General features: G+C 33.9%; 1 protein-coding gene across 1 annotated transcript in view; it reads left to right on the top strand.

Moving 5' to 3' along the window:
- The window catches only part of ATG3 (autophagy related 3), a 28747-nt gene extending 16472 nt beyond the window's left edge, over positions 1-12275 (top strand). Inside the window, exons 6-12 of the mRNA XM_050778849.1 lie at positions 720-769; positions 2915-2996; positions 6629-6663; positions 6916-7071; positions 8165-8292; positions 10454-10522; positions 12004-12275. Coding sequence (XP_050634806.1) covers positions 720-769; positions 2915-2996; positions 6629-6663; positions 6916-7071; positions 8165-8292; positions 10454-10522; positions 12004-12085 — 602 coding nt within the window. The 3' untranslated portion in view covers positions 12086-12275. The remainder of the gene's footprint in view (positions 1-719; positions 770-2914; positions 2997-6628; positions 6664-6915; positions 7072-8164; positions 8293-10453; positions 10523-12003) is intronic.
- Positions 12276-12895: the final 620 nt, after the last annotated feature.

A 12895-nucleotide genomic window follows, 5' to 3' on the forward strand; every position in this document is an offset into this window, starting at 1 on the left:
CAAGCATTTCAGATAAGGGATAATCAGCCTATATTAAGATAACTAATAGCTTTGAGAAAATTTTGATGCAAGTTTAATTAAAATGTACATACGAGTCCTGTAGTTTCTTAAACTCTTCTCTTTCCTTTTTTTTTTTTTTGCCCCCCTAAGATGGAGTTTCGCTCTTGTCTCCCAGGCTGGATTGCAGTGGTGCAATTTCGGCTCACTGCAACCTCCGCCTCCCGGGTCCAAGCACTTCTCCTGCCTCAGCCTCCAAGTAGCAGGGACTACAGGCACACGCCACCATGCCGAGCTAACTTTTGTATTTTTAGTAGAAACAAGGTTTCACCCTGTTGGCCAGGCTGGTCTCGAACTCCTGACCTCAGATGATCTACCCGCTTCGGCTTCCGAAAGCATTGGGATTACAGGCGTGATCCATCGCACCTGGTCAAACTGTTCTGTTTCTGAGAAAGTGTGATAGAGATTCTAACAAGGAAAGTAAGGAATAATAAGTGAAGAATGGCAGGATAATTCATGGTAAAATATTAATGAGGTTTTCAAAATTTGAGGAGGTGTCATTGTGACTATTCTTATTAGAGTTCATTTGTAAAGATACTATTATTTGCCTCCTTTTTTCAGAGAAATTGTGAGAATTTTCAGCATTTTTATAGTACTTTAATAAGTACATAGGGTGTTTGCAGTTTAATTTTAATTATTCTTTTCTGCTGAATTTTACATAGGTATTACAGGAATAACCGAAGCAGTTAAAGAGATCACATTGGAAAACAAGGTACTGCTTAATTATATTTTTAAATTTAATGACTAGTTATTTGCCTATCTATCTATCTCTCTCTACGCACACATATATAATCACCATATCTGTCTTATAAAAACCCTGGTTATTTATTATCAAGCTCTTTTAAATTCCAGCTTTCTTCCCCATTCATTTTTTTGTCTCAACACACCAAAACGCTACTGCTGCCTAATGCATCTCTTATTTTCCTTAATTTGCAGTATGGTTAAGTAAAACAGCTTTTAGATTGTAGCTTGTGCAAACTACTAATTTTCACTGACTGGAGTGACTTCTAGGCTAGTTTAAAAGAGATGACTTTTGTTTTAAAATGTATTTAGTACCAAATGTCATGTAAGTAGAGAATTTTGGGGTGGAATTAACTACTTGCTTACTAGTAGATGCTAAGGATATATTAACATTTAAATTTTATAGGTTAAATAGTGCCATAAGCAATTTAATCATTCTCTGTATTTTCTTCACCTACTGGTAATTTGGGGTTTATTTGTTTGAATATTTGAAAGCAAACTTTAGCTTGCATCATTCAAATTTGTAACATTTTGAATGAATAGAAGCTTAATCAGTTAAGTTTTATTGCATGACTTATGGGGTAAAACATAATTGGATAGAGTTTTTCTGCTTGGAAATTCTGAGTTATTTTAGGCTGTCGTAGGTATTAGATTAGCTTTTCATTTCTCAGATCAATTGCAGTTGTCTTCATGTTTTTATATACCTGTAGTTGTTTGAAATGATATGAAAATATAATATAAAATGCTCTCACCCTTGTCTTAGTTATTTTTTTATCCGTCATATCACTTAGAGGATAGACTGTTTAGGTGGAATAATTGTGTTGCTAGTCTTACGACACATTTGGTACAACAGTTACTAAAGATATTCTTTATGTGATTTTGTCATTTGGATCTTTCTGGATTTGTAACTGGGGCTTAACAGAAAGTGATAGAAATTAAGACAAGTTTTGTGGGGTTTTTTGGTACAGTTTTATGCTTTAAGATTTAGTTATTTGGCCTGAGAATTCTTCATTTTGAAATTCGACTTTTTGGAGTGTTTGAATGACTTAAGGAGAAATCACACAAATTGCTTTGCTGTTTCAGAAGATCTTTTTTACTCTGACCATTACTATGTATGCTTCAGACTTTGGGAATGATAAATGGCAGAGTAGTGTAGATAGTGATTTTCGTGGATGGGCTTATGGTAATACCTTTAATTTTTTTATAACTTAGAATACTTGCCATCCAAACGCAAGTATTAATCTTGGTTGTCAATTTCTATTGTATTCTACTTTATCAAGTATAAATATCACCAATATGATGAAAATTTTTCTTAATGATTAATTTGTTAGATAATAGCTCATATAATAATTACTGAGACACTGACAGTGGTTTTGTGGTTTCAATTTTGGGTGTAAGAATGATTTAAGTTTTAAACATATAGTGTTAAATAAAACCACCCCTAAGTAAAATGTAACCTAGGTAAAACTAAATGTTCAATTTATCCACTTATTATGTTGACTTCAGATTTTCAGAATATTAATTTTGTGAAAACAATAGCCAGGTGTTAAACCTGTTGGTCAGTATTGTTCTTTCACTCTAGAGCTAATATAGTTAAGAAATTAAACTGATATTTTGTGCGTTTTAATAATTGTAAAGTCTGACAACTTGCCTAATTCAGCTAGGATATTGTTAACAAATTAGAGTGTAATAGTGTTTGATTTATATTTTAGCTTATAATATATTTGATTTATAAATATATGCACTTTTTCCCCTTAAATTATAAGTGCACAAGTTAATATAATATTGACCTGATTTTCTAATACTAATGAATTGATTGACCAAAAATACTGTTTTATTGGAAGTGCAACTGGCGATTATTTTTAAATAGTTAGCTTAGATGACTCTTACTGCTCCCATAATAACCTTTGTTATTTTTCAGTCACAGCACTTAGCACATTACTTTTAATGATTGATGTATGAATTCGTTATCTCCATTGGAGTTTAAGTTTTTTGTGGAGAAGAACTGCCTTATCATTCTTATTTTCACAGTGGTTACCACTGTGCTAGCACATGGGTGTTCAGTGTTTAAATATTGAATATATTTAAGTGAATTTAAATGTAATTAATTTCAAAGGACAATATAAGACTTCAAGATTGCTCAGCACTATGTGAAGAGGAAGAAGAGGAAGATGAAGGAGAAGCTGCAGATATGGAAGGTATCCCTGTTCTAGATTTGCTTCAATTCCACTAGAATATTGATTTAGAATATTTGTAATTTATGCGGATTGAGAATTCTTCATTGAGTTGTAAGTTTAGCATATAGCAGCCTAGGGTATATTTTATATATGTTTAGTTTATGAAAATTTCATTGGTGTAAAACTTACCTTGATCTTGGACTCTTCTATTTTACTCCGAACATAGTCTTGGACAACAACATTTTTATTGGAATAACTATTAGACATAAATATTTAATACTGGGTACAGCTGCAAGATACTAATTCCTAACCAAATTATTTCAGAGCAGAACAAAGTTTGCTTATTATGCATTTTGTATTTTCTTTTCCCCCTTTGATAGCATCTTTCTACTAAAACCTGAAGATAGTGAGTTTCAATGGGGCCTTTTTTTTTTTTCTTTTTTTGAGACGGAGTCTCACTCTTCACCAGGCTGGAGTGCAGTGGCGCAGTCTCGGCTCACTGCAACCTCCGTCTCCTGGGTTCAAGTGATTCTCTTGCCTCAGCCTCCCGAGTAACTGAGACTACAGATGCACGCCACCACACTCAGCTAATTTTTGTATTTTTAGTATAGAGACGGGGTTTCACCATATTGGCCAGGATGGTCTTGATCTCTTTACCTTACGATCCGCTCACCTTGGCCTCCCAAAGTGCTGGGATTACAGGTGTGGGCCACTGTGCCTGGCTAATGGGGCCTTTTGAACTACACAGAATCCCCTCAGTTTCCCAAGATTCTGAGAAGTCCTCCTCCTAGAGTTGCCAGTTGAGAATCACTGCATTAGTGAATCATTGTTACAAGAGAGAGAAATCCACTAAAATCAGAGAAGTATGGGTCTGTTAGCACATGGTTATTCAAAGCTTTGTATTTCATGAGCATGATAATCTTTTTCAATACATTTGAAACCCCAGATATTTAAAAGTAGATGAAAAAATTGCTGTCACCAGGGTGACCTCTTTGTTTAATCCAGTTTATCTTTATTACACTTACTTTTTCTGCATTGATTCTGTTAACCGTATCTTCCTCTTTTTTTTCCTCCTTTGGTTTCTATAACACTGGGTTTTCTTCCTCTTTCCTGGACTCTTTCTTCTAGTAATCTATGATTCTTTTCTTTCCCTCAGCAATTAAATGTTACTGTTTCATGGGTTTCTTTCTTTCTTTTTTTTTTTTCCTTGCTTACTCTTTGTACTGCCAGATTTTTTCTTCTGTAATGGCATTCTGTAGTCTGGCATGAGAATTTCTGCAACAAGAAAGATAGCGTATAAATTACATCCAATACTTTGTGAGAGTTTAAATATGAATATATTTATATATGTAAATAGGGTGCATGTGTAAGAAGTCGGAAAAAGGAAAAGGATATGAAAAAAGGGCAGGCATTGAAGGCTGTAAGGCAGCTGAATCCCAAAAATACATAGACTTTAGAGTGAGATAGATTGTGTTTTGTAGCATGCAGAAGTAGAAGATGGTGCCAGGTAGAGTTGAAACACCATAATGGCAAGTGATGCTTGCTGGACCAAAAAAGTACCTTTCTGTTTGTTTTCAAAATTACTTTCAATTCCCCATGAAACCTAGCTATATCTGTTCCTAAATTTCAGTGAGATTCTTGTCCTTATTTTCATAGTAAACTGCTATTCCTTAAGGAAATCTGAATGAATTACTTGTAACCAGAATTGATCACAGCAGCCTCACATACCATCTGTATGCTAGGGACTTCCATATCGAATCCTCTAGCCTAGATATTCTCAACTTCAGATTTATTTCAGTTTCATTTCCACCTGGATGTCTCATAGTTGTCAGAAACTGAACTCATCACCTTCTTGCACAAATATTATTTCTGAATTTCATCTGTCTCTGAATGGTATAGTTGACCAAGTTGGGTTGGTGGGGTGGCATAGAACCCTTCGATTAAAGCACTGTTTTCAAAGTACAAGCTGTGGGATTGCCTTAAATATCTGATAGTCATTTAGTATGTTTATTATATTTCCCCTAGATAGAGTTAAAGAATTGCTATATATGTAATTTTGCTCAACAATAATGTTGATGGTATCTAATATAAACGTATTTTCATTTATTGAACAAATTATTTATTGGGCAGTACAGTATTTATCAGGTATTGTCCTTAGTTTTGGAGCTAAAGCAGTAGACATGATCTCATGGAGTTTATATTCTAATCAATGGAGACAAAAAATAGATAAGCAAAAGATATACTGTATTAGTTATAATTGTTAGGGAAAAAATAAAGGAGGAAAGGGCTAGAGAATCTTGGGGTGGGAATGAGTGTTGCAATTTTTAAATAAGTTGGTCAAGAAAAACCTAACTGAAGGTACACACCATTAAAATAAAGCCTGGAAGGAAGTGAATGAAACTAGGTATCTGAGGGAAGAGTGCAAAGGTCCTGAGGTGGGAATGTGTGTGGCTTATGTAAAATACTGTAAGGTATGCTTATGTCCAGATAGGAGAGAAGGGAGAGTAGTAAAGGGTGGATTCAGGTAACCAGGGACCAGGTTCTATAAGGTCTTGACATAACTCAGAGTGAGAGAAGCCATTGGAGGGTTTTTTCTTTTCAAGTAGAGGAGCGACATGATTTAACATTTCAACAGAACCACGGTGCAGTGGTAAGAATAGACTGAAGGGAGAAGGGGACAGCAGGGGGCGGTTTTGATAATCTAGGCAAGAAAAGATGGTGGCTTGGGCTAGGGTCATAACATTGGTAGTGGTGAGAAACAGTAGAATTCTGGAATATTTTGAGAGTTGAGCCAAAGAGATTTGCTGCTGGATTGGATGTCATATGTGACAAGCGGAGTAGTCAAGGGTGACTCCAAGGTTTTTGACCTGAGCTTCTAGAAAGATACCATTAACTGAGATGCGGAAAAATCAAGAGTGATTAGCTTTGGAGAGGGAGTCAGGAACTCAGTTTTAGACATGTGATATTTGCAGTGTTCATTAGTTATCTAGTGGAGAAGTGAAATAAACAAATATCCAAGTCTGCAGACAGGGAATAAATTTGAAAGTCATCAATATTTAAAGTCATTGAGTCTGGATGAAATCGTTACAGAAGTAAGTGTGGATAGAGGAGAGGCAAGGTCCAGAAACTGAGCCCTTGGTTACTGCAGTGTTTGATTTTATGGTTCTTTTAAAGTAGAGGTGATGAAGAGGAACCAGCCTAGAAGATAGTGAAGCAACAGTCAGTGATGTGGGAGGAAAGCCACATTTTAAAAGCCAAGGAAAGAAAATGTTCCAAGGAGAAGGGACTAAAAAATGCCACGTGTTCCTGATAGGTCAGTTAAGATGAAAACTGGGAATTTACCACTGGATTCAGCAAAGAGGAGGTCACCGATGACTTTAATGAACATGTTTATGCAGTTATAGAAGTAGCCTTGTATACACTGTGGAGCCACTGAGGACTCTACAGCATTATTATGTCAAGCCTTAAACATGCTGACTTTCTCTGGGCTTTTGCCTTTGGAAGTATCAAATTAGCTCACTTATATCTATTCAATATCTTTGTTAAAAACAACGGCAAAATCCCAGTTTTTGAATGCTACTATGAAGTAATACTTAAATTGGTTTAGGCAATTTTCTTGAACTTGATTAATCTTTTGTTGCTTTTTATAACAGAATATGAAGAGAGTGGATTGTTGGAAACAGATGAGGTTTGTAAATTGAGTTTTCTTTAGTTAATTTTTAATGAATGAACTTGGGGATTCGTGTTCTTATTAATATATTGATCTTTCAAAGAAATTCTAATTTGTTCATATTGATTATAGCATATACAATTTAGCTTTGAGTTCAAGTTCATTTACCCTTAAGAAAACAAAATATAGAATGGAAAAAATAGGTTTTCTAGAATGTCACATTCATACTTATTTAATGGTTGTAAATTTTTCTCTTTTATTATGTGCCAGGCTACCCTAGATACAAGCAAAATAGTAGAAGCTTGTAAAGCCAAAACTGATGCTGGCGGTGAAGATGCTATTTTGCAAACCAGAACTTACGACCTTTACATCACTTATGATAAATATTACCAGACTCCACGATTATGGTTGTTTGGCTATGATGAGGTAAAAATTAGAAGCATTATATTTTAATATCAGTATTTTAAATTGTTGGGTTTAATTTATTCTTCATTAGGTCCATGGGTATTTATTGTAGTGTTTTAAATGTTGGAAATCATTTGTTTTACAGTTTTATGATTAATGTTGAACTTGATTCTTTCTTATTTTGAATGAACTATAAATTATTCAGTGTAGCAACAATAATGCTAAGACATAAACAGAAATAGTCTGTTACATATTCCTTGACCTCTAAGCTTATGCCTTCAAAATGTGAGGGAAATTTAAATTTTGTTTGGGATTACATCAGTTGGGTATGTAGGCATTTAGAGAATGACCATTGTCACATGTGAAGAAAGTGGATTGTTGTATGTATGTATTTTTCCCCTTAAGACAGAAAACTCATCTGCTTAATTGAATTAAAGGATAATTGATATAAGATTAACTTGTTTAATCTGTCATTCTTATGGCTATATATGGGAAACAAGAAAATAAAATCAGTCTAAAAGATGAGTTACAAAGCTATAAAATGTTTTGACAGCCACAAACTTGTCTTTTTGTGAGATTTTTTTTCTGCATTAGGGGGTAGCTGTCACAGAGCTTGGCTATGACTCCTTCCTGTCCTTCCCTTGATATTAATAAATTGTAAAATTTCCCGGAAATCATTCTAAACAGTCTAGAATTCTAAATTGCAAGTGACGTGAGATGGAGAACTAAATATATTAGAAACCTTGAGATTTAGGCTGAAAGTTTCTAAATAGTAAATTTTTTTTTTTTTTTTTTTTGAGATGGAGTCTCACTCTGTCGCCCAGGGTGGAGTGCAGTGGCGCAATCTCAGCTTACTGCAAGCTCCACCTCTGAGGTTCACGCCATTCTCCTGCCTCAGCCTCACAAGTAGCTGGGACCACAGGTCCCCGCCACCACGCCCTGCTAATTTTTTGTATTTTTAGTAGAGACGGGGTTTCACCATGTTGACCAGGATGGTCTTGATCTCCTGACCTCGTGTTCTACCCGCCTCAGCCTCCCAAGTGCTGGGATTACAGGAGTGAGCCACTGCACCTGGCCCTAAATAGTAATTTCACAGCATTTTTTATGCTTTCAGCAACGGCAGCCTTTAACAGTTGAGCACATGTATGAAGACATCAGTCAAGATCATGTGAAGAAAACAGTGACCATTGAAAATCACCCTCATCTGCCACCACCTCCTATGTGTTCAGTTCACCCATGCAGGTATGTATATGTAGAGATAAATATATTTTTTGGTGTGATTGTATATTTCATGGATTTGTTACTTGAGAATCTTGAAACATAGAACCCTAACAGAAAAAAATTTTCTTAATAAACAAGTAAAATTCTCTCTTGTCCTCCTTAGAAATTTTCTTGTGCTTACATATATAAGAAAAAGGAAAAAAACAACTCACCAATTTAAGTTTAATACGTTAAGAATTTTTTTGTTCTCTGTGGTTGTTTGTAGAATAGATGGATCTTTGTGATTTTACTACACTTTTTAGCTCCCAGAACAGTTTGGAAGATTCTGTTTTTGACTCAGAAATAGTCATCATTTAGATATGGTTTGCTGTGTTGTGACTGCTTTTCTGTGAATGTAGACCATAGAGTTAACCTTGTGATTTTTTTAGGTGACCTATTTGCTTTCTTTTATTGATTAGTGAAGGGAGATATATGTATGTATGTTCTTCAGTTGAGAGTTCGTCAGCCTTAGCAAGTCAAGTGCGTTTATAAATTGGGATTTTCTTTGTGTCAGTGGCTTTTCACAGAACCAAATCTGTGAAGCTAAACCTATATACATGATTTGTTCAAAATTTTTCTTTAAAAAAAAAAGTTATTACATGCTAATTTCTTTAGGTTGGTTATTTCTAATAGATAACTTTCGCAGTTGATTGGAAAATACTAGTAAGTTTTTTTCGGTGAATATTGGTTACATACTAGTAACAGTATTTTTCAGTGAAACTCATTCTGTTGACCAATTAGATGAAACATTTCATTTTCTCTTCCCTCTAGTTAAAAACAACCTTTAATATTTTCTTCTGGTATTCTGCAACCTCTTTACTCTCAAACTTTAACCCCATGGGAGACCTTGATCATTTTTTCATTTTTTTAATGTCTGAAACTTTAATTGCTGGCTATGAAAAATAATTTAGGAGCCATTAGCTTTAGTTTTGAATTATGTAATCTAAAAAGTTTTCAGTTTTTAGAATTATTCTCTTGATTCCTCTTATGGTTTAAGGTCTTAGGATGGTGCTTATCAAACTGAAGCATATTTCTTTCTGAGGTGTAAAATTTACTCATTTGGGGGAAAAGTAATTTAACTGGTAATTATGTTAAACATTTTAATAAAATAGATGACTATATTGTGGAATGGGATGCAAATATTTCAAAAAATCTGAGTGCCTGTAAAATAAAACTTCAAGGATATTTTAGACCGTTCTATGGGCTGCCTCAGATTGTGCCTTCAAATCCTCTGGAATGATACATTCCCTCTCATATTCTAAGTTGACTGCCTCTATCGAAGGTTGTAGTCGTAAAAACTGAAGCAGCGTTATTTAAGCCAAGGTATGTTAAAAAGACTTTCTTTAAAAATTGTCTTTTTCTTAGTTTTTGTGCCTAGATACTTTGATACCACGATTTTCTTAGCACAGGAGAGATACCAATTGGCCATGATGTATAGATAGGATAGAAACTTCATATAAATAAATACCTTTCTTTTTATAAGCAAAAATAATTGTTTTTACATAGAATTGGATAAATTTTAGAATACCCATTAGGACAAAGAAACAAATACAAACCTCTTAACTCTGACCAATTAGCTTTTCTTAAACCCTCTCAGTTTTGGCTTGTTCTCAACTAAATCAACAGCCCAGATCACACGATTATAGATACCTCTTTGCTTTTTTGTCCAACTGACACCATGTGCCTTTTTTTTTTTTTTGTAATTTGCGTGATATGACTCTTTTTTGTTTCTTAGAGCAAACAGCTGTCATTCCACATTTTCTCCTGCATGATTTCCCCTTCCCTGGTTTTCTGCCTTCCTTATCTGTCCCAATTATCAGAACACTAACTAATGCCATTGTGCCTGCTGTGACTACCATAGCTTTTTAAGATTACACCCTCCACTGGTAAAACTATTTGCATGGCATAACAATCTATAATCTTGTGTTTTGGAAGTGGAGGGGAGATATTTTATAATTTAACTATTTTAATAAATACTTTATAGTTATTGGGGAATGGTGGGAGAGATAAGTTTGTAATGTAACTATTATATTAAAAATTAATTCACTGACAGTAATACGGTCGATTTCTTTACAAATGAAAATGTGTTTTTCCTCTTTTGGTCTAATCGGTCTACATTAATAATTTTTTTTTTGGCTTCTAGGCATGCTGAGGTGATGAAGAAAATCATTGAGACTGTTGCAGAAGGAGGGGGAGAACTTGGAGTTCATATGTATCCTTCCCTGTGTGTAGGATTAATGGCAAAATGGCTTTAGGATTTTTTTTTTTTTTTTTTGAGAAATTTAGTGTAACCTTAATGACATAGTACCTATAACTTGTTTTAACTTCTCATATCTGAAAATCCTAGTGGAAGTCTTTAATTTATTTAGAAAATGTTTTTTGTGGTAGTTACACCTTGCTTAGTTAATTAGAACATGTCCCCATGTGTAGCAGTAGCTCAGCCTTGTTACAGAGGTAACTACTAATTTAGAGTAATAACATGAGTATCTTTTTCTTAGGTATATTTCCAATTTAACTTGTTACCAAAAATGTACTTTCCCATCAGGTAAAAGTAAAATTATAGGTTGTGTCAATTGGAGGTGTCTCTGAAGCAAATAATTCAACTTAAACAAATAGGTAAATTAAAAAGTAATTAATGTACTACATGAAGTGCTTTAGATATTCTTAAAATATAGTATGTTCATTTTTCTCAAGACAGTAGCACCTTTCTTGTATCTTACTATAGTTTTCTTACTCAGTTTTCTTGGATTGACAAAAGTAATAAATTCAAGTTAATGCCCAAGCAAACTGTTGGATCCTAAAGTACCTGTACGCATAGCATAGATTCATCACACAGTCAAAATCAGTGATTAAGATGCCAGATAGCTTGAATTAGTTTCATGCTAGGTTAATAGTTGACATGGTGGTGGTTTCTGTTACTAAGTATTAGATTAGATATGGAGACTCAGACTGAGGGGCGTTGCTAATAAAGTGTGTCCCTAAGAAGAACTATGAGCTGATTTGATATTGAAACAAACCTAAAACTTCCAGTCCAAACCATATTTACTCCTAAAGTCCTATTATGCCTAACTGGCACATCTCTATGCTGGATACTAGGAAGCAACTGGGAAGACTGTCTATATATAATTCATAATAGTAATTGGTTTCCCCTAATGAAAAGTAAGCTCTTAACGTGTTTAAGTGCAATGAACATAAAAAAATTTCAGAATTTAATTAAAGACAGTCCAGTAAAGCAGTGTGACAAATACATACAGTAACCTAGAATCAGTCTACTATATAGGGTTTTCATTTAAGTTTTTTCTCTTTTGCTACAGTACTTTTATAGTCTATTCTGCCTTATTTTCTGACATAACTCTAGCAAACTTAAAGGGGTCTAGTAAATGAGTACATTTTGTACTCGATTAAACATGTATAGCTTTGTCCCTTTATTTTTATATCAAAGTAATTGTGCTTATATGAACGCCTACTCATTAAGAAGCTTCAAATTCAATATTAGAATGAGTGGTCAGGTAACTTTAAAGAGCCTCATGTTAAATAGACACAAATTTGCATAGTTGAATTCTTTAATAGACTTAATTTAAGGGTTTTTGATTTTTTTTGAGAAATTAATGGCTTAATAAAATGGATAATTACAACATGGGCTTAAAACATAGAACTGTTTACAAATCTTATTTTCCTTAACTAAACCTTTAGGTATCTTCTTATTTTCTTGAAATTTGTACAAGCTGTCATTCCAACAATAGAATATGACTACACAAGGCATTTCACAATGTAGTGAAGAGAGCATAAAATCTATCCTAATTACTGGTTCTGATTTTTAAAGAATTAACCCATAGATGTGACCATTGACCATATTCATCAATATATACAGTTTCTCTAATAAAGGGACTTATATGTTTATGCATTAAATAAAAATATGTTCCGCTACCAGCCTTATTTGTTTAATAAAAATCAGTGTAAAGAGACAGTTTTTCTTGCTTCTTATTAAAAGGTTATGATTTGATTTCCCCTAAATAACAATAAGTGAAGACATCTGTCTCATATAGAATGATGACAGATTATTTTTGGTTCACATTTATGAGGAAGGTATTAAATGTATAAGTCTCAAAACTAGGATTAGAAAACACTGTGTGCTAGACTGTCTTCTTTTCTTTGTTCCTTTTGTTTTACCTTTCCTGTCTGCTGATAGTTAATATTTATGATGCACTTACTGTTTGCCATGAACTCTTAAGTACTATTACTTACATGTTTCCCAATTGTTGTATTAAGTTCATAGCACCAAAATTATTTTTTATTAAGGATTCGGGAATATTTCTTCTATTGTGATTGCCTGGTAGAATACTAGAATTTAAAGGGATAATAAGTTTATTCTGTCATATCAGCTTATAGATCTAGGTATAGGAGTTTAGAAAGGCAAGTATTCTGCTCTAGGATACATACTGAAAGCCAAGGAGGAAAACCTAAGCCCTTTGTTCTCTTTATACCACTACATTCCTCATCTTTGTTCTTTCAGTAGTCTGCACAAAGTGGAATGGCTAATCTTGTCCATAGTTTTGTTTTATTTTCTCCTCATCATTTAAGAATA

The sequence above is a fragment of the Macaca thibetana genome, chromosome 2 (genome assembly GCF_024542745.1).
Source record: "Macaca thibetana thibetana isolate TM-01 chromosome 2, ASM2454274v1, whole genome shotgun sequence".
Lineage (NCBI taxonomy): Eukaryota > Metazoa > Chordata > Mammalia > Primates > Cercopithecidae > Macaca > Macaca thibetana.